Source organism: Crocodylus siamensis, chromosome 5 (genome assembly GCF_052110815.1).
Source record: "Crocodylus siamensis isolate JL-2025a chromosome 5, ASM5211081v1, whole genome shotgun sequence".
NCBI lineage: Eukaryota > Metazoa > Chordata > Crocodylia > Crocodylidae > Crocodylus > Crocodylus siamensis.
Window position 1 is genome coordinate 73,991,234 of NC_143399.1, and position 22,821 is coordinate 74,014,054.

The 22,821-nt window shown below is 41.7% G+C and overlaps 1 protein-coding gene and 1 long non-coding RNA gene across 11 annotated transcripts in view; both read left to right on the forward strand.

Annotated features, from left to right (window-relative positions):
* ANKRD26 (ankyrin repeat domain 26) overlaps nt 1-3,553 on the forward strand; it is a 126,200-nt gene extending 122,647 nt beyond the window's left edge. For all 10 annotated transcript variants that reach the window (XM_090049086.1, XM_090049093.1, XM_090049088.1 and 7 more), the window contains one exon: nt 1,531-3,553. In XM_090049086.1, the coding sequence (XP_089905212.1) occupies nt 1,531-1,679 (149 nt within the window). In that variant the 3' untranslated portion in view covers nt 1,680-3,553. The remainder of the gene's footprint in view (nt 1-1,530) is intronic.
* Nucleotides 3,554-7,088: 3,535 nt separating this feature from the next.
* The window catches only part of LOC149864293 (uncharacterized), a 120,259-nt gene continuing 104,526 nt past the window's right edge, over nt 7,089-22,821 (forward strand). The window contains exon 1 of the long non-coding RNA XR_016442585.1: nt 7,089-7,140. This is a non-coding gene — a long non-coding RNA (uncharacterized LOC149864293). The remainder of the gene's footprint in view (nt 7,141-22,821) is intronic.

The following is a 22,821-nucleotide window of genomic DNA, read 5'->3' on the forward strand; positions in this document are numbered from 1 at the left end:
GAAAAGCAGAGAGCTTGCAGTGCTGATCCTTCACAATTGGGGAAGGGGGGTGGGGCTTGTGCATACATCTCAGCATGTATCTCATACATGCATACATGTATGCATATGTAAGCATACATCTCAGGCTCCCTGAGTCTGCCTGATGACAGGCAGCAGTGCACAGGGCAGCTCTTGTTGGCTGATCCAGACTGCTCAGAGTCAGCCTGTGCCTCCTTGCAGCATAATGTGGGATTGAGACAGGGGGGTGTTCTGCTCCCTACTTGACTGGAGCAGCTGAGTCCAGCAAGTGATACAGTCTCCCTATGGGGAGAAGAGTGGGAGCCATGCACCCCGGGGTGCTGAAGGACTGTGCTGTGACTTCTCTGAGAAGAAAACATGTACAGACAGTCAGTCTCAGAAGAAACTTTTCTGTGAGTGTTTTAACCCTGGTTGTTCCTAGATTATACTTGTCCTGGCATTACCATTTTTGCTTTAGGAGAAATATCCTGAACCTCTGTACACTTGTGACTTTTCCTGGTAGAGCAGCGACTCTTCCAGGAAAAACTGTATGTTTTCACATGACCACAGAGTTATCTTTATGGAGAAAAGGCTATTGTGGTTATAGGAGGAACTTCTGTGTGTGCGTGCCTGCATGCATGTGCGCATACCAAGGTCCAGATTGTTGCATCTATTAGGCATGTTAGTGAATTTTGGCACATCAGTGCCATTCTATTTCACCTGGCTAGAGTCCCTGAAAAGGTGGGTGGTCCTCCTCCTTGGTACTTTTTTATGATTCCATCTTAAGGGCAAGATGGTATTGTTAAAAAAGTGGATGCATTAATAGATTTTCAAGGATTTGAGGAGGGTGCAGTAAAATCACACTAGGTGCCTACAAGGGAGACGTGTATGTTTGTAGCAGCTTCAAAAGGGGAGGAGGAGGCTCAGGAGTATGCAGCAGCTGCTACCTTGTTACATGAAAATGGCCTAGTAGCAGTTACAAGTGGCCTAAATCACTCCAACTTTGACACTGGGTAAAGTTCATTTGTGTACCTAAGGGGGAAAATTTAATCTGACTCAAAGTCTTTGTAAAAAATGGAGGTACTCCTTAAGACCACATGCTTCATTTTGTAAGGCAGATAAGAAGTATCAGGACAAGGGTATTCACTGGACCATATTCATCACTGAAGTAAGCAGCTGGCATTATGTTAGGTTAATTAGAGTTTTGTGTGCTTAGAGCATCTACATTTGGCACAATTTCAACAGCCTTAGATTAGAAATACTAACTGTTTTGTCATGTTGGTTAACAGGAAATAACTTGCAGAATTTACAAGCCGTTATGAATGTCCTGCCTGTGTCACTTTTTAATAATGTTTCTCTTATTCTGATCTGAAATATATATTTGCTGTCAGGACCCTATATAAATGCCCACCAAAGTCAGAACAAAGCTTACAGTAGATATTAGACAAAGTTTACTTACTATAGAATTAACATATGGCATAATGCAAAGCATGCAGGATCATTTGTTTTTGCTGTTTGGTTTTGTTTTTTCAGCCAATGCTGAACTCGAAGCTGGAGCTGTAAGAGTCTCTCCTGTGGGATCTACTGATGGATCTTCAAAAAACCTAAATGTAGATCAGGATCCAGTTTCCAGGGCAACACAGCAGTATCTAGATGTGTTAAAGAAAAATTATATGATTTGAATAAAAAACTAATGCAAGTTTGTGAAAATGACTTTGTTTACATAACACTTTAATGGTTTTCCATTAAGTGGTGCAGCTGTGAAAACCTTCATTACAATTTAATATGAGCTATAAATGTATTACATGACTATCAGGCACGTTGCACTTGTCTTCATAAGAACACTGCATAAATGTATAGTTTCTTTTACATTTGTTACTAAAAGCCATACCTGGTTTCAGTTGCAACTAGCATAGCAAATTCAGACTAGTGTTTTGTGTTTCACAGAACTGCAAAAATATTAGGTACATGGACATATGAACAGTTTATCATTGGGCAAAAGCCATCAGGGCTTTACCATGTGTCAGCTCCTCTACACTAACTCCCTATGTATATGCGCTTACCTCATAAAAAGAGAAAGATGGATAAACATAGTTCTCAAAGAAAGAGGGCTAAGTTGATGCAGTAGGTAAAAACTGAACTGCAACTGCAGGCTTACTGTTTAGCTTTTACTTATGGTAAAGCCCTACCCTTTTGCCTTGTAATACACTTGTAGGTACATTTGTATGTTCATTCCCTGAGTTGTAACAAAACATGTACTGAGTTTTGTCATATTCATACTGCGATATATTTTAACCAAAGCATTCCTTGAAATCTGTTTTCCATTCTACATATATTTAATGTTTCTCTTAATCTTGTCTTTAGTGGCTGTTAGCAGATATCTGATGCATCTGTTTCATTCCCTGTTCTGCAGTCTTAACACAGGAAAACTCTGAAGGATTCATGGAACTTTTACCTATATTAGAGCTGGAGAATTAGACAATTTGCATTACTGTCATGTTTATACCAGTTAGTATTTGAGTTTTAAAATTCTATAAATCTAAAATAGTGCCAAGCTATTTGTAGTGTATGTTTTATATGGTACATGAACTTATCAGTACAATACAGTTATTTTTAATTAAACGATACTGCAACTCAGGGCAGTCTTGAGTTGCTCAATCATCATTATTTCTTGTTTACCACTCTTTTCTATAGATTAATAGAGTTATTAATATATACTGTGTTGTGCCTATCTATAGGTTTCTCAATGTTTTCCAGAGCTGGTGCAATAAGATGAGCAGAGTTTTTCATCATTACCAAAATCAGATTACATTCTGGGTTTGTCTGACAGCACAGGAAAGCTGTCAGACAATGTTCTGTCTCACACAGTTTATAGGCTCTGCTTGGCTTCCATTACAGCAGCAGCTGCCAGCAAGGTGTGCAGTGTATCCTGGGAGGCACAGTCTGTTAAGGAGGCCATAGCTTCCAATAGTTAGCAAAGACACTACATGCAGTCTCTGGTAGCTTCCCTGTGACAACAGAAACCTTCTGTCACTTGCAGACCAGAGCATGCATTCCTCTGGTCTCCAAGAACCTGCTCAGAACAGAGATTCTGCCACAGTAGGGAAGCTGGAAATGTGGGTTTACCTGTGGTTTTACCAGGAGAACGTGACTTCTGTTGGCAAAACTATGTAGTATAAACCAAGCTGTCAGTTCTAAACCTGGTAAGCCAGTCTTACCAGAATCCCTGCTTCAGTGACTGAAGCTGTTTTATTTATTTCAAACAATTATATGCTGTTGCGGAAAACCCTTTAAAAACTATTGCATATCTTTTTAAAAGTCACTAATGTTATTGTCAAAAGATTCTGAAATGGAAAGGAATAGAACTTGAACAGCTTGCCCTCCCCTTAAAAGTCCAAAAACTAAGCTAACTCGCCATGGTGAAAATCTGTCCCACCATGTAGCTCCACCACTTTTTAAGGAATAAAGCAGTTTTGTATGGTCGGTGTACTGTATTGAATTGTAAAAAATAAAAAAGACAACTTTCTATTTAATAAATTTGAAAATGGAATATGTATCTCTTGCTTTGGTTTCATCTTATTTCCTTTCCAAGCTTCATTCATTTTTTTTCTTCTATCTTTTTGTGCCTGTGTATCCTTTTTCTTCATTACCCTTCCTATCTGTTCTCCCTCCTCCCCTATGGCGGATCTCACTTGTAGTACTAGGTCCTCCTTTGTCTCTCTTCTTCCCCCTGATGATAGTTAACTTCATACTTCTCATTTTCTGGTGTCCTCCATTCTAACTGTTATTAGCACAAGGTAGAGTGACCCTATCCTAATTCTAGTAACTCAAAGTTTCCAATCATCCTGAGCAGGTTGGCTTTTCAACCCTCATGTGTAATGTATTGGGGAAATATTAGGATATATTTCCCCAATGAAAAATATGGTATAAATTAGAATGACCCCATTGACCAATGCAACTACACTGATTTACATCAGCTGATGATTGGATCGTCATATGGTAGATCAAGAGACCCCAGCAAAGACTTATAAAAATGCACTCTCCTAAATAAGTGGCCTGATGTTTTTTTCAAAGAACTTGTCAGAATTTTCTGAAATAAAGTTTCATTAATAATCAGTAGTTCATTCCGCCTGAATGTTTTGCTAATAACATCTCAGACTCAACTAATTTGTGGATTCCAAGACAAAATTTCTGTGGAACCATGTTGAGATTTCTGGCAGACTGCCTCAGGAACAAAACAGAGTACTTCTAGGTCTTCTGCTTCAGCATCTACTCCAGAGCTATACAAAAATCTCTAAGTCCTTAACCTTGGAATATCCACCTGGTGGGACTCTATGGTCCACAGTGCTAAGGCATATCCACCAAGAGGGCTGTTTCACAGCAGGGGTTCTATGACTGTGGCATGGCAAATCAGACTAGAGCTTCAAAGCTTATTTCCATGGAGTTGGAAACTTAAAAGATCAAGAAGCCTATCCATCTATTCAATGAACATTACAGGGACTGAGGACCATGTTTTACTTTGGAGATGGCATGTTTCATTGTTTGTAAGATTTTTTTGAAATAAAATACTTGGTTTTGCTCCAAATCAGAAAAAAACAATTCCCTAAAAACCGAAATTTTCCATTAACTCGACACTGTTATTTGAATGATTCTAGTGTTACACAAATTGCCAATTGCTCAAATCACAAGTGAGACCTTATGAGGGAGGATAAGGCAAGATGCCACGTTTATTGATTAAGCGATTAACACACACACCCACCATTCATACCCCAATTTCTGTTTTGTGCTGGTATACATTACCAGTCTTATCAGTACTCAGATCAACTTAGTGGCCATCCAAGTTGATCAGGAGTAGGAGCTGGGCTCCTGCTGGTCCATCTCATCAGATGGACTGATGCTCCAGGATGACATGCAGAACAAGACCCAAAATCAATGTCTCACCCCATTTTTTATAGCTTTGCCAATTCACTTAGTCTTCTGGGCTTTTGCTATGTTAGCACTGTGTTCTTCCTTGAAGGTCGATTGCCATTGTTCTCTCGCTGTTCTGGGATGGATGCTTCTTGTTTGGTCTTTTATCTGTCTGTATTCTTCAGCTGATGTTTTCCTTTTCCACAGACACACTCTCACCCATTCTGTCACACATGCAGCATACAAAGGTTGAACACTTATGTCAAACTACAGAGCAATACAAAATGGAGTTTCTTAAGGCAATGCAAAACTCAAGAAAAATATGTAAGATTAAAAGCAATAGGCAAAAAGTCTATGTGTATAACATTCTAGTGCTGGCATATTCAGCAGACCTCTAAAGCAAACATGCTACCACATTTGCCAGAGAAAATGCAAGTATCACCAAAGAAAAAAAATCTATCTACTGTTCATGTCTCACCAAAATGTTCCTGTTATGAAACTGGACACTAAAGGCCATCTGTTACAATACTTACAGGGTTTCTGTAACCCAGTGAGACAATTTCCTAGCATCAACTCTTAAATTTCGCAATGATCATAACTTGCTATGTATCAACAGGAATTGTTCCTAGTTCCACATCCACAAAAATGTACACAGATCTGGCCCCTAGTAAACAATATTTGGTGTGAAACAGCAGTGTGATTTTCAGCTGTAATTGGTTTAGAGGATATTTTGCTATGCTGCCTTGGCATTTGGTATCCAGGATATCATTCAGGCAACCAGGCTCAGAACGTCTTCTTCCCTGTGTATATGAAAGAAGGGAAAAGCCTGTAATTTGTTTCAGCTCTTACCATACCAGTCCCCAGGCTTCTAACTTTTCCTTTTCCTGCAAGCTAGTCTACAATTCTCACCCTCCAAGCCTAGACTACAGGTTGAAAACCACTGTATTAGGGGGTTATTAATAATTACCATTTCCTTATTATAATAGAAAATATTACATGAAAGCATAAGAGTTGGTATGTTTTACTGCACCGTCCCTCCCTATTTGGTATTATCATTAATAGGTGATATTTCTCACTTGTAGAATTCAGAGACAGTATTGTTGCTATAGACTCCAGCATTAAGGTTAGGCCACCAAATTTTGTATCTAGCATTAGACTGAGTCAGCAGTTCAGCTTTTCCCAGCCTGTTTTAGAACTTCAGTTTAATTGGTTTTTGTGCAGTGGTGCCTTCACTTCAATATCTAATTCTTTTCTCCCTCTTCTAAAGGGAAGAATTACTAAACTATTCAGGCTATAGCCCTCTAGCTTCTGCAGTACAGAAGCAGGCTCCTTCTGCCTTTCACCACAGCAGTAGAGAAGACTGGCAGGCATTGAACAAGACAAGGAGCTACTGCCAAACTTACTGGGCATTTGTACATGTTTGTGCTGCAGCCCCAGGCACTTTTAAAGTGCCTGGCGCTGCAGCACATGGAGTTGTATGTGCAGCGAAATGCACATCAGCACTGAGAAAACGTTGGTGCACTTTTGAACTAAAACACATCAGAAACGTTTTCATTCAAAAGTGCACCACCACCATTTTCTGTATTCTGACATGTGTTTCGCCACTTACACAGCTGCATGCAATGCAGTACAGTGCACATTAGTTCTGGACAAAAAGGTATGTGTATAAATGCCCACTGTCTACAGCATGAGAGGATAAGTTATGCCCTGCTGCTGCCCTTTATATTGCTAGAACATAGATTTTAAGTGAGGTAGGCACATAGGGCCTCAGGCTCATTCCAAAGTCCCAACTTTGAGCGGGTCTATGAAGTTTTCCCTACAGGAGAAGCTCTCATAGCCTACTCAAAGGTAAACTTGTAACTTTGAGAGGTCACATCTGTGAGGAAATCCCCTCTGTCTGTCCCAGTTTTGCTCTGTGTCTTGTTTGGGCTGTATACTTTGCTTTCTCCCGTCCCCCCTTACAGTGTCCAGATCCTTTGCCTTAAGGTTCCCACCAAGAAACCTGTGGGACCAGTTTTGTGACACTGGTCACTCCACCAGGGCTTCCTGATGACTTTTAGAAGGATTAGCCTACATCAGCAGTGTTCAGAAGATGCTTGTTTCTGGTTGGAACCAGGCGATGAGGTCAGAAAAGTTATTTAAAGGTCAGGTCACCTGATCTGGAAGGCTTCCTTCAGCAGGCATTTTGGAAACGCACACAGAAGCATGGGCCTCCAGAATCCTTTTGATGTATACGTAAGTAGCTTATCTGAAATTTAGCCAGTAAATTAGGGTTATATATCTTTAGCCTCATGTTAAAAGGTCCAACATGCTGTTTTGCTCAAGGCATTTTTAATACTCTTCTTTCTTGTACTCCTTCCCCATTCTCCCTCTCTCTGATTAATAAAATCTATTTGTTACAGCACACCTAGCTGTAAATGCTTGATGAGGGGACAGGCCTTTTCACTCCTAGCAGAGCTCAGCTGATTATTATCTGATTCTGTCCTACCTGAAAACATCTTAAGTGGCTCCAGGCTTTAAGGAGCACCCAGCATTACTACCAGTAATCAAAGCACCCCCAAAGCCTGCAGGGTCTGTGTACCCCACACTGCACAGAGCCCTAATGGAGACCAGAGCCCAGATGGTGGCAGCGATTACCCCAGGCTTGTGCGTGTGCTGCAGGAAGGGGGTTGGTTGGAAGTAGGCGCCTCAGGGGAGACACCCAAAGTGGGGTCTTGGTCGGGCACAGTGAGGTGGATAGCACAGTGTAGTAGTACCCCCTACTATCCTGCTATAACTTCAGGAGAAAGTAAGCATCCTCTTACTAAGGCAAGAAGTAATTTTGTTAATGAGCAAATGTTGTGAAAGGCTGGACTTTAGATCCCCCAGCCCAAGGAAGTATTTTCTATGCCTTTTCTCCTCCACAAAGGCTCTTACATTTTCTCTCTAGCAGGTCTGCTGTCCCTGCCCTATCTGACAGCATGCAAAGAAGTCTATTACTACTGTTAGAGTGCTGTTTAATAAATTTGGCCTGTCTGAGTTTCAGGGCAAGGACCTCACTCACTGCCAGAGGAACTGGTTTAATCTGAAAGATGGGGTTGTTGGTCTCTGTTTCCCCTTCCACTCTCCATAGGTAGGCTCTGTTTTACAGTATATGGAGCACATTGTGCAGTCCCTGAGCAGATGAGGGCAAGAGGAACATGGGGTGTCTGTTCCCCACAAAGCTCTATCATTGAGGGTTTACAAAGGAGATAAGTGAAAAGTCCTGTTGCAGGTTTAAAGTTGCTCCTGGTTTACTGAGCAAAGCCCTGAGCCATACTAGCTAACTCCTGCAGTACTTAACAACTTGAGAACCAAAACTCTACAACTGTTACTGCTTCAGCAGTGCTTTACACAGGGCACATCTATGTGAGTTGCTTTATTGCACAATAGACTAACCTACTGCATGGTAAAGTGTCACCATCTACATGTGTGCAGCATTTACTGCACAGTAAATAAGTCTACTGCATAGCTGGCTACTACCTGTAGTTACAGCTAGTAGACTAACTGTGCAGTAGCTACTATGCAATAGTGCATGTGTAGCCAGCTGACTGGAATAAAATTACTCCTGGTCAGCCCAGGCAGTAGGGGGCTGGGAAACTCCCCTCCCCCAAGCAATTGCTTCCCAGGTCCATGTTAGGATCAGCAGGTCAGGGCACAGCCAGGAAGCACCCGCTTAGGGGAGGGGATAGTATCCTAGCCCCATGCCCCAGTCTGCTGATCCAGACCCCAGGCCTGATCCTGGTGCTCCCTGCCAGCCTGGGACTGACACCCAAGGGAACCTGGAGTTCCCCCTGGCTGCTCTATGAGGGCAGAGCAAGGCAGTAGTAGCCCTGCACTAAATTGCTCTCATCTGGAGTAAATTTGCTTCTGACAGGCACATATATAAACACACTTCCAGAGAAAGCTTATTGTGCCTTAATTTACTGTGCAGTAAGCTTACAGTGTATTAATAGCACATATAGATGTGCCCACAGAGAATCTAAATCAGGCTTATATGCACACCCAGGGCCAGTTCCCAACTAACCACCTCCTCCTTTTTACCCTCATCTCTCACTCTTACTTTATAGCCACATTTGTCATGCTACATTTTTATATAAATTGTCTGTTGTAAAGTTATATTTGCTTAGAAAAACGATGCTATTGTCTTTTTATTGCCTGTTGGCAGAGAGATGTGAAAAGTCCAGACACTGGTTGCTGGAACAAAAAAGCTAAAAATCAGCATTGGTTTTAGCTGTAGCACTCAGGAATTGTTTCTAATACTGCCATAGGGGTAACAAAATTATTCAACCCTTGGCTTCCTAAAGTTCATCCTTTTCTTGGGTGCCAATGGAAGAACGCATCATCAAGGCTGAATGCTCTGGAATCTCTATTTATTAGCAATAGTGTTTGATAGCTGAATCTACTCTAAAAATAGTACCATTCTTAGGTTAAGCAGAAAAACAAAGTATGCCTATATGTGTCTATCCTCAAAACAGTTCAGTGTTTCCATTAACTTGGTTTGTGTAGCCTGCACCACCACAAGGGAATGTTTGCATTAAGTCATCTGTTTCATAATTCTATGTATAACTAACTATCTGGACCAACCCCAAATAACAGAAGTAGGTTTCTACTTTGCCATTAAGGCAGATGCATTCAATGTACTGCCTCTTCTAGATATTATATATATATATATATATTAGACCATAATATGATTTATTTGTTTACAAGGTTTAAGGTGGCTGCTGCACAGCATTGTTTTTTGCTCCTTGTACTCTTCTAAAACAAGGGCCCCCGGAATACCCAAGTCAAAGCTTTGCAAATAGACATACCTAGTTAAGATATCAGCAGTTGTCTCTTAAAATTGTTAGATGTTAAAATAAGGGTCAGAGCATAAAGGAATACTGAGTCATGGGAATGGGAATAATTTTTGTAACAAGACAAATACACAACTTTAACTCTTCCCCCGTAGGTTTGCCAGGAAGAATTTGGGATGTTAGAGAACAATGCCTTCCCCAGATAGAATTTATCACTTCTATGCCCAATACAACTCTGTACCTGGGCAGAGGAAAGGGGAGCTAAGGCATTTCTAAATTCCAGGCCCAATTGAGAACCAAAATCTAAGGAAAAATAAGCACTGGCATGAGGCATTTAAATGGAAACTTCCCAAATGTTGAATAGGCTTCAGGATGGAAAGGCTTGTATTGGTGGTACCAGCCAGTTCTTTCACTCCCAATTATCTGAGGGTGGGATTTTCTGAGGTCCCTACCAAGTAGACCTCCCCATAACTTTCCTGCCACAACTTTGATGTTAACAAATTGAATAGGAGGGATTCAGTGTTGGTAATACAAGGGTTCCACTTGGGGTACTCTTGGATCTGAAAGTGCTTGATGAAGGGGGGCTTCACCTCCCCTACACCCCAGGCCACAGACCAGCCATAGATGCTGAGCTGATGGCAACTGATGTGGGATCCAGCTTATCTGATCTGGCTCTGAACCTGAGGCAATACAGAAGGTACTTCCTAGCCTTATCCAGCTTGTTAGCTTGCCTTGTGCCAATGAGGGGTTAACTTTTGGGTTATGCCCTGACTTTAGGACTCCGGTGTGTCCAGGTCTGAACCATCCCTTCAATGAACTCAAGAAAGATCACCAAAAAAAAAGAAATGGAGGGGGGCCAATCTTCTGGAACATTGCCTCTATTCTGGCTAATGCCCTGGTTAGCCTGCAGGCAATGCTCCCAGCTCCCTCAAGCTGCTGGATTTTTTTCCGTAATTGAGGCTTCACTCCCTAGCCTCGGGAGCACAAAGCCTGTACTGCTCCATATATTTTGAGCCCTGGGCCTCAATGTTCTACATCTGCTGCTGCCTCTGCTGTAGGTTGAGTCCTACTTCTATAGAGTATCTGATGCACAGTAAAGCTAGTGACTCTTAAATTATTTATAGTAAAAAACCAAAAGCATCAATCAGGAGCTGGGACTATACAGGGTCTGTACAAATATCTTCACATCCAGGAACATCCAGCCTAAGAGCATAGGAAAATGAAAACCAAAGTAGCTATGGCAGTACAACATGGATAAACACAAGTGGCACAGAACTTAACAGTTCTCAGTAGTGTAGGACTTGAGTCTTGAAGGTGGAATTGAAGAATAGGGGACAGGCTTGACAAAATAAGGACATCAGCTGTAAGGTTACAAATTACTCCAAGCCAGCCACATTTGTCTTCTTCATAATAAGAAAAGATGTTCAATAATCAGTGTTGGCACCCCAAGGTTCTCTCTTGAATGTCCTGGAGGTCAAACTGAAGTCCATCCCCCACCTCAAGTCGCTCTGAAATCCATCCTTTTGTATCCTTTGATGACTCTTCATTTCTGGTCATGGTTGATTAATTTTCCTGTGGTCATCATACTGTCCACTTTGTCCTGTCAGCATCTTCCTTTGTTTCACAAACCCATCATATGCACACATCCTAATTTGATTATTTCTAGTGTCCTCCTAATTTGGTCTGTTCCCCCAAAACCAGAAATCCCAAAGCACTGCAGTTAGGCACTGTGACCTGGAACCAATGCTGCAGAGTCCCTTATCTCTGTCATGGAACAGTGTGGGTACATGGCTTCAATTTCCCAGCCTGTGTGTCTGCTGGTTTCAGACTCAGTGGGGCTTGAAGGAAATTGTGTCACAAGCAGGCTTTTAGAAATCAATTAACCCTTGCCATTCCCCCTAGACCATTGTTCTAATGCAATAACTACTTTACCTACAAGCCAGTTCCCAAAAGCAAACCTCTAAATACCATTTTCTAGCCAGCAATCAGGTTGCGGACTAAGCTTTATACAGAATAATCAGGGTGCAAACTAGTGTGTGGGGGAAGTGGGGGGGGAAGGGGGTGTGTGGAGGGGGGTATAGAGGAGTAGGTGTGCATGTGGGTTAAGGGCTGCCTGCAAATTAGGTCCTGGGAGAGGCAGCTGGGGTGGGGGTGTTGTTGGGGGGGGGGGCAGGGGGCATGTGCAGCAGAGCTCTCCCAGGTGGTGTGCTGAAAGTATGGGTACAAGTGCAGTCTGCCCATCCCCCCCCAATTTGGCCCACAACTGCCCCCCTAGCTACTCCACAAGGGGCTGATTCCCACTCAGGGCAGTCTGCACTGTGCTCCTGCTTGCACCTGCCCCATGCTAGATGATACCAAGCCAACCCTGGCTAGCATACATTGTATCAGGCAAGTGGAGTGGGTGGGATCAGGAGCTGAAGCCCCATGCACTAGGATAGGAACCATCCAGCTTCAGCTTCCCCTATGCTTCTGCTTCCCCACACTACTTGCTGCCCAGAGTGGCACAGCAGAGGCAACAGGAAGAGGACCTACTGGAGGTCAGGGCAGCCAAGCAGTACCCAGGTGGCTGCAGCAGCACCAGGAGCAATGCTGCTGGGAAGTTGTGCATACTCGCTGGTGCTGACCTGGGCATTGCTGTTGGCAAGTGCAGGGCTGATGCAGGTGGGAACATAGCACAGGTTTCCTCAGGCTGGAGCAGGTGGAGTACTTCAGGGGCAGCCATGGGGCAAATACAATCAATTGGTGGGCTGGATCTGGCCTATAGGCCATATTTTGCCCACCCTGAGTTACAGCAATCCTGCATGCCTAATACTTAGTGGCATGGTTTTAAAGTAAAATGTACTTCAGTCCCCGTCTTGGTTTCTTTGAGTTAACTCTGTCACCTCTCAGGCCTTACCTCATAAACTCTAATTTCCTATTTCTCACTCTTGGTTCCTGAATTACTGCATGCTATATATCAGTCATGCTTACTCAGCAGGTCCAGCTAAAGTCAAAGACCTATAGTCTGTCCATTTTTGAAGTTTCTGAGCAGTGGAGAATGGTTGACCAGAAATCCTTCTTAAAAATATTTTTCTTATATCTGAATAGTTAAACAAAGTATATGGCAGAAGGTGCAGAAGGATTTCAGAACTAAATAATCTATATACATTTATCTTATGCAATGGTTTACTCTTCCCAGATTAGATAAATATGTGTAGTTTCTGCAGTCACCCTAGTATGCCAGTCTTGTTTCTTTAATCAGCTCCTTCTCCAGAAACTTTTCCTTTTTTAAGTGCAGAAGCCCTTTGGATCTTCTGCTTCTCTGTCTATAATATTGCTTGTCAAAACCAGTTCTGCAATTTGGCTGGATTCACCCCTCCCTTAGATACACTAATGCTCAGGGTATAAACATCGTTGTAGCCAGGTTCATTACCTCAACTGTATCCGTAGTGTAAAAGAACCCTACATTCAGTTAGCATTTGTCTGTTGATGCCACCTGTCATACCCAGCCACAAGTCTCCTCATTATACATCGGGGTATTCAACAAGTCTGCTTGAGATTGCATTTATCCCAGATTGATTCAGTAAGGGAAAGGCCTTCCTGGCACGCAGTTGAATTCTACTTGGCATTTGTTAAATTTATGCAAATGTCACTGTATGAGGGAGGTTCATTTGACATTTCTCTTTTATAAGCCCTCTGAGCATTCCCTGCAGGCTGTGCTAAATGATTAATCTCATCTGAACATTTGTTCCCTCCTTTAAAGCTTTCTTTGCTATGCAGCATGCAATCTTGCTGGACTAAATGGTGACATACTCTTAAATCCAACTGCTGTAGCAGCATCACCATTTGACCTCTGGTCTCATTCTTTGGAGAACATCAGGACTGGACAAGAAGGACCAAACACAGAGGGTTAATCTCCATGTTTTTAATTTGTAAGATCTTTTGGGGAAAAGAACAGGCTTTTATATTATGTTAATATAGTGGTCAGCACAATGTGTCATTTCTCCTTTTGATGCCTTTGGATGCTATTGGGCATGTCTACACAAGACACCACATCAGTGTAGTGATGAACTATGGTGATGTAGTTCATCACTATGGTGACATAGCAGTGGTGGACACATACTGTGATGCCGATGCTATGTGACAATTTATGTTGCCATAGCTTGTTGCTACAGTGATGTAGCATCTAAAAATAACTGCACTGCTGGGACTGTGCAGTACCAAATGTGTGGTCCCAGGCACATGTAAATGCACCCACTGAGGTACAAATAATTAATCTGCCCTAGGCAGATACTCCATATTTAGAAAGAGTTTTGCTTATATCCCCTTTGCACCACTCTGGTAGTTCAAATTATTTTAAAATGATTGCAAGATTCATTTACTTTAAGACTTTTTCCTGTATTCTTCTCAAGTAGCATGAGGGAAATTCAAGTTTATCGTATCTGCCTCTGACAAAGGCTGGGCAGGTTCTTCGCAAGCTTGTGTAGGCTGTCAGAGCAGTGAAATATGAAAAGTGTTCCTCTGCTCAAAGTTCCTTAATTAGCATCAACCTTCTTCCCTGGTTTACTACACGGTAGATTCAAGTACTTCATTTCAGCTCACAGGGAGGCGATGCAATGGCAGCCACTCCCCAGCCTGGTACTCATATAAGTACCTAGTATGGTGAGAAGTCTTATAGGTAATTTGGACGAACAAAGCCCTATGACCTCTGTGACTTGGCTGACTGGTGCTCTATGGCTGTGTACAGGCATTCGGGGAGGTTGGAGGGAGGTTAGATTGTGTTAAAAATGGTCACCTGATCTAACTTAGTTTGCCCAGGTGCAGACATTACACTAGTTAGGTGAATATATGTGCAAACTGTACAGAAGTTCAGGATAGCTAGATCGCTCTAAAAATGGCCAACTCAACCCACGTTAAGCATACCTTTGAGGTAGTCTAACTTAGCATGGGTCTGGCAAGACCAACATAACTGAACTTCTGTACAATTCCCTGGGGAAATATGACATGATCTGAATTTTTAATTCCGTTCAGGAACAAAAAAAGGTAGAAATAATTCCCCAGCATATGTAGGTTCTGATTTTTTTTTATTGGCTCTGGTCATTTGCATTTCTAGCTACTGCTTAAAAATATTCAGTCCTCAGTCAAAATATAACTTGAGATTTATACATGTGCCACACAATTATTTCATGGTACATATCCAAATTAACAGCAAAGTATTCTCATGATCAGATCCTGTACTCACTTAAGGTGACAAAAACAGCACGTCTCATTCAAGGACAGATTATGAGCACTTCTTCACATAATAGAATGTTATGCCTTGAATGTCCTGGAGGTCAGGACAAGGACATTCTGACAAGGAACTAAAATATATTTCAGTATCTTGTGACTCTTGGTGAATATTCTGCAATACTACGTGCTACTTCAACTAGCAAGTGTCTGTTAAAATATTTTGCTTTGTTTCAAGGCATTTTATAGGTAATTAGTAACTGAACTGGTGTAATTGTTCTCTTGGATTCAAGGTATTACCCGAACCCTTGAACTTGGCATTTATGAGTTTGTTGTGTGGCTCGCATAGAACTACTCTATTCAACAATTATAATGAACCAATATACAATATGTGGTTGTAACACTGAGAAATTAAATATGTGCTTACATAAATCAGAGAGAGGTTGAGGTAATAATATGAATAACTAAATCATTCTTTCCTCTGTCGCACCCCACTACTTTGCTGAAGCTCAGGCTAGTGCTCACTCATATTTATGATTTTTTAAAATAGTATTATATTATACTAATAGTGTTAGTATATAGTATTACTATACCTCCAAAAGAAAGTGCCGTATAATTTTTAAGACATAACTTTTAATATATTCTAGCATGTTCAGCCAGCAATTGGAATATTTTGGAAAAAATGTTGAAAACAGAAGTTGTTATCACTAATTCTATAGCAGTTTCCAATGAGGATTTCCTCCTTGTGGTTGTTGCATGTACAGATATACTCTCCCCTCTTCTCCTGTTTCCTTATGCAGAGGCTACATTTTAGCCTTCTTGGCTGTTACAAGAAGGCTACATTTTAGCATTCGAGCTCTGGAAGGCAATTCAGCAGAGCCAAGTCATAAGCCTGTTACTTACATAGTCAGTGGAGGATTTGTGCCCCTTCAAAAATAAATTCACTGTGGCTAGGCATAGGTGCTAAGTCCAAGAAGTTCATAGTTTCATAGCTGTTAGGGTTGGAAGGGACCTATTTGATCATCAAGTCCAACCCCCCTGCCGTGGGCAGGAAAAAGTGCTGGGGTCAGATGACCCCAGCCAAGTATTTGTCCCATCTCCTTTTAAACACCTCTTTGTTGCCTAAAGCATTTCTTTGGTGAAACTAAGGAGCCGGAATCCCAAACTATAATCCAATGGTCCAATTAATCTTTACTTCTTAGATGTACAATGGCCCAACTTTCACAGCATGGGTGGAGAGTGAGTCCACTCAACCTATAGCTTAGTGGTTAGAGCACTCTCCTGGAAGGAAGCAGAAGTAGCTCTGAATCCCTTCACACAGAAATGGATCCAGGGTTTTGCAGAGGGGATGCGGGAGCAGCAACTGGCATTGCAGGGAAGGTTATACTCCCTGCTCCTAGCCATTTCCCCCACAACTGGGGTGAGCAGTCTCTAAACCAGGCAAAGGTCCCCTACTCCCTTCCTGCCCTGCTCAGAGGCACTTTCCCTCCCATCTGCTCCCTTCCCCTTCCCTGACTGCTGCTGCCTCTGTCCCTGGGACAAGTGGCAGAGGCAGTGGCAGTGGCAACAGCAGACAGGTGTGTTTCCCCTTCCCTGTGCCTACTTCTAGGCTAGTGGGGAACACCCAGGAGGCCAGGCCCTACAATCCCTTTGGATCCAGCCCTGCCCTCACACTGAGATGGATACTTAATCTGGGTCTCCCACTTACAGGGTGAGTGCTCTAATTCTCAAGGTGTTATATAAAAAATTGGCACCTTCTGACCTTTTTCCTAAGCTGTTTTTAGAAGAAAAAAAGAATAACTGTTACTCATCTTGGAAGGAATGGTTGTGAATGCCTACTCTCAGGAGTAGAGAGGGGGACATAAACTCAGAGAGGATCAGGATATCAGATTTGTTCTGCCCCTAACTTAGGTCCCTCCTGTTACCAGATTTGCCCGCTACTTTGGGGTGTGCTCATTTATTAGGGCTAGGGTCTTGGTAATTCTATCAATGTGCTGCTTGTGTTACTTGTGTTTCTATACGGAGCTGTATCTCTCCCTTCTGCAAGCCCTCACCCCCAATGGAGCTATCTTGCAGGACTCAGTTCAGTGGGGCTAGGTTCCTCCAGTCCCCAAATCAGTCATACACACAAACACACACAGATTAACGTGACACGCCTGACCTGGCCGGGTTGATCAGCATGGACAGGCTGACACCCTCATATGCCAAGAATCAGTTCATCAGAGCAACAATAACCACAGTCAGACACAAGCACACAGGTGAACAGAATACCTCTGTATCTGGCTGGGTCCAGATGATGCCCTCATGGGCCAGCATTCAGTTCATTAGGGCACGTCTGAGCCAAACTGGGTCAATCAGCCTGTACAAGTGGAGCCCCTTATGTGTTTCGAACTCAGCACGTCCCAATCTTTTAGTCCCTTGATGAGCAGACCCCACAGTATTTCTGGGCTACGCAGGGATCTTTAGTTTAGGTAAGAGGGGCGTTGCTACAGAGCAAGTGGGGAAAGAGAAGTAAAGAAGGCGAAATACACCCAGTTACCACCAGTTTGACTATAAAAGTTATTTATTGCTAAGTAGATGAAATATATATTGACACTAGTAGTGATAGACATGCAAAGGAAAAACAAACACAAACAGTCACAGTGTACCCTGGTTTCACTAAGTATTTGGGGAAACTTAGCTCAAGCTTAACTAATAAAGTTCAAGTTCAGAAATCTATGCTTAGAGGGAGAAAAGAGAGAGCGAGCTGGGATCTCACCAGTCCCAGGCACTTGGGTTGCAAAGCTGACAGGTTAAAGTTTTCAGCACGATCCTTGAAGGGAGATGATCTTCCTCCTGCAGCCTCTCCAGAAGAAAGTGAGTGGTGTCAGCACCCACACTGCTGCTTCTTTTTACAGATTTTTATACCCTCAGTTTAGTTTCTTTCAAGCATTGTCAATATTGTAAATCAAATTGTTTTGACATTTTTATGGATAGCAGATATCTCTCTTGGCGTTTTCAGAAACAACCTCTCTATTGACAAGGGGTTATCTGAGTGGAACATCCCAGGAACTTGATTGATACTCAGTAAAACACCTACTTGGACCCAGCTTGACATTTTTATGGATAGCAGATATCTCTTGGCGTTTTCAGAAACACCCTTTTTATTGACAAGGGGTTTTTGGATTTTTGCTTGCTGTGAACAAGTCTCAGCTTAGCATGACCTTTTTAGATCTTACTATAGTCTTTTAACAGACTGAAGGCAATTATTGGAGTGTTCATAACCTGTTGTGGAGATGACTTCCACCAGTCGTCTCGGGAAAAGTATGACAACACTTGTGGTCAGGGCTCCAATGGTCTGGACGCTGTGATGAACCCTGTACCGTTGTTCAAATGTTGCCCATACCCCCTCTGACTCGGTCTATTGCCTCAGCATTCCCTAACCCGGCAACTGAGTTTTAGCCAATTAAGTTTACATAGGCCTCTCATAGTGGGACTGGGGAATGTACGGCCCGACATGTCTATTAAACTTACTTTGCTTAGAGTTGCGTGTGTGTGTTGGGGGGAGAAAGTCCTTTGTAAATCCAGATTAGAACTGGTCTGATGCATGCTGAGCTGGGTGTAAGGGTCAATTAGCATTTGAAGCACAGCTTCCCCATCATGCAGTGCTCCCCTGCTTCGTTGATCCCAGAATTTACTGCAGCCTCTGCTTCAGGTTTTCTGTTTAGGCTGAGGGGGGTGAGTCTTTGTGAGTCAGGCAATCTGTGTCCTGTGCCAGGGTTCCCCAAGAACATGGAGCTGACAGGTAACACTCCCTACTCAGTGCACTGGCTGGGCTGCATGCTATAGCACCTATCCACTGGATGCACTTTACAGAAAGTCTCTATACCTAACACAGTTCTGGATTCCAGGGCCAAGCACTAGGCCTGTGCGAAGTGGCTAGTATTCACTTACTTAGGATTTGGATTCAGCTGACTGGGGGACAGTGATTTGATGGGTGATTCAAATCACTATCCCAAATCAGCCGACAGGGACTGCCCAAATCATTGAAGCTCTCTGAATCTTTTTTGAAGATTCGGAGAGCTTCATATCGATTTAGACCTCTTTATTGGTCCTCTAATTCAATTTGGATTTGGAGATTTGGCCACCGAATAGGGCTGAATCTCCTCCAAATTGAATCAGCACCCAAAGCTTCACACAGCCCTACCAGGCACCTTATCACTGCTATTATCACTGTCAACAGGAAAATGCTTCGGTACCAAACTTGAAGCTGCCTGGATCTAGTCCTAGATGCAGTTTGTAAGTATGGATTCTTGGAAACAACTGACACAAAGGTTTTGATAAAAGGTGCATGAAGACATGTGCTATCTAAAATAACAGATATGTATAGGAACACACACAAGGTACACATTTTGCATCTTTGAAAATAATTGCAGAATTATGTGACCAATAATGGAATCTGCAAAAGGTTAGTTCCTTGCTCTGCTCAGCCCTGAATCAAGAATTTTAGACACATTCAAAGGCCAAAGTAGATTTTGCTTCACAATAGCTAAGCATAAGCTCTTCTGGATCTCACTTAGTCTTTCACAGAAAGACTGGCAAATTGTTTCACAGAACAATGGCAAAAGCCTCGAATCCAACAGGGATTGCAAAATAAAGACAGACCTTTCTTCCTCCCTTCCTTTTGCCTCCAGCATTCTCTCCCTATTCTGGCAAAATGCTTATTTACCCTCTAGTGAAACCAAGGTCTTAATTTGTGTTTGATCCGATAATGGAACAAGGGTTAAATTTTGCCCCTGAACAGTAAGGATGTAAACAAAGCTAAAATGTCACCACCACTCGCCTGCACTGAGTTCGAGACCTCAGAGGATCCTGATTTCAGTATTGAATCTTCTCTGGCACAATGAAGTATTTCAGACATGGCTTCTATGCTCATTTAATGACAAACTCCAGTCCTGAAAACACACACATAGTTTGTCTTTGAGTATATTTGCAAGATGTGGGTCTACAAAAATTGTCTGAGAGTCTTTCCAGATCTACACGTGGGTGAACACAGTTTCTGATACTCCATTGGGAAAAGGATGTTTCATTTTTTAAAAGGACTCTGGTTTATTCATTTTCCTAAGTTAGAGAGAAAATGAATGTATTATTTATTTTCTCATTCCTTTTCTAGTTGCCTCCAATCTAAAACCAGTCATTCATAAAAACCAGAAAGAAACCCAGTGAACATTACAGCACCTCAGGATTTTCATTGCATTTCAATGCTTAAAACACTGGGCTTGTTTCTTTCTAGTGAGCACACTATTCAACTCTAAGAGCTAGAGAGAGCTTAAGTAGACCCAGACGGTATGATTTTTCTCCAGGTTTCCAGGCAACATGTCATCAAATATTACCCAATCCATGTCATGTTCTATTACATAGAGTAATGCATCTAACTTTGGCAGCCAGATGTGACCCATCCCTAAAGGGGACATCACCTGAGGAGAAAAGCTCATTATTCTGAAACCCAAGAGAGGCTTAAGGAATGAAGTTTTTCTAAGTAACAACTGCTCCTAGTAGAAAGATTTGAGCTGATTTTGACCAGGAAAGATACTGACACACAATTAATCCATTCATCTAATAAAGTTTTAATGAGAACAGAAGAAAATGGCTCAGAACTCTGTCCATCTGATAAAAATTGTAATGAGAACAAAAAGAAGAATGAAATCCAGTGTTAAGATTACCATGTGAACAGGAATTATACAAACTGTATCCATTTGACCAAGGTTATACTGAGAATAGTAGGAGAAGTAAATGGTGTAAATTTAATCAGTTCCCTTGATAGCATGAACATGGCAATTTTATTGTTCTCTGTAGGTATCTTACCAGTGCTTGACAGGTATAATATATTATAAGCCAGGCAAAAAGAATAGCTTGGTAAGAAAGGCAGAAGCAACAAGCGTCTAGAAATGGCATATAAAACAGGTTACAAAAGGAACACAGACAGAATACTTCAGAAATGGAGAAAAATCATAAGAAAAATATTTTTCACTGTGGGTTTCTAGCCAATGTTTATGATTTATTAAAGAGAGCTATCAAAGCAAAAGTATTAACCATTGTCCACATTATTTCTGACTTGGTAAACCAACCAACCAGCAAAAATAGCTCTATAAATAGTTAATTTTGAAACACACATAACACCAACTATTTTTCCTTAATAGGATAAGGTATTTTTGTTTCAGCTCCTTTAACTTAATGGAAAAACAAATGAATTATTCATAGATATATTCAAAAGTTACAGCCCAAGATTCAATCTAGAGCAGGGCACAGGACTGACATTGCACACAAATTAGGCATCCCAATTATGCTCAGAACAGCAGAGAGCACCATCTTCCTCCATGGATGGTTTGAAGCTTGTTTTATTAAAAAATACAGCACTAGAGTGGCTCTGGGAGCCACTCTAATTAAAGCACCTTCAGCGTTTCATGGATCAGCATCCCCACACTTCAAAATGGTGGAGTCTCTTCAAGTAAAGCTCGGTCAACAAGCTTTGAAGCACAGGACACATACACAAGATGTAGAGGCTGGTTGGAACACACTAATTAGCATGCTTCAACAGACTCAATTAATCAAATCTGCTCTGACGCTGTAATTACAGCACATTGGAGCAGCCTCCCAGCCCATCTACAAACACTCTTAGATGCCACAGTGACAAGGTCTCTGTAAAAACCAGTAGGTTATATGGATCAAATTGAGGGTAATAAGGAGTTCTTGATAGCACCTACTATAACTGAAGACACATTATCAAGTAAAAATCTACCCAATTTCAAACTTGATTTATATATAGTCCCTTCCCCGACCTTCCAGTTTTTGCAGTTATTCAAGCATATTTTAGTATATATTGATGATCTTTTCTCTCTTCTGTTATTATATTAAAAATAATACAGTCCTGGAAACACTTCCATATGTTCAGAAATGTGTACAAGTTTTCCTATTGCTGAGGGAATCCATTTCCTGAAGCTGACCACCCTATCTGGACCACTGTCAGTCTGAATTCATCACAGCATTCATTACCTTACACTCTGAATTTCATAAAGTTTACACTCCAGGTTATCTACTGTGACCTTCTTTATATCACAGACCTGAGCTGTCCAACTTCCAAATGTCAGGGGGCTGTGGGCATCTAGTAAAAGGTATAAATTGAATCAGTTCTCTTAACAATATTAATATGGTGATGTCATTGTTCAGGCCTTATGGCCTGCACCTGCCCACCCCAAGGGGTAGCAGCAAGGGCAGGAGGCAGAAGTTGGAGGAGGGAGCAGAAGTCCAGAGATCCTAGTCAAAGCATAACCAGAAATGATGGGATAGCAGCACTCAGGCAGAAGCCTGTGGGCTACTAATTAACTTTACCAGCAAAGATACAATCTCTTTCTCTAGATTATATATAAAAGTATTGAATAGTGCTAGGTTATCACTGATCACTGGAATATATACAACTCACTCACTGATCTCTCCCCTCCTATAGCAATTACATTTTTGAAGCAAGCAAGCTAGTTTTAATCTATCTAACACCCATCTTGTTAATTCCATGTAATGGAAGCTTTTTTAATAAAAAAAAAAATGTGATACTAAGTCAAATGCCTTGGAAAAATTCAAGCGCATATTGAATCAGCACTTGTCGCCTTTATCAATGAGACCTGTAATCCTGTCAAAAAACTATATTTCCTAGACTAATTGTATTTTAACCTCTAATTCGTTGTTGATAGGGTCCTGATTTATCCATTCCATTACCTTACTCTGGATGACATTCGATCAAGCAGTCCATGGTGCTCTGAGTCACCCTGTTTTACTCTAAATCCATTTTTTAAAGATTTGAGAACATTTGCGGTCTTCCAGGTCTTTGGAGTTTCCACAATTTAAAAACAAATTATTAGCACTA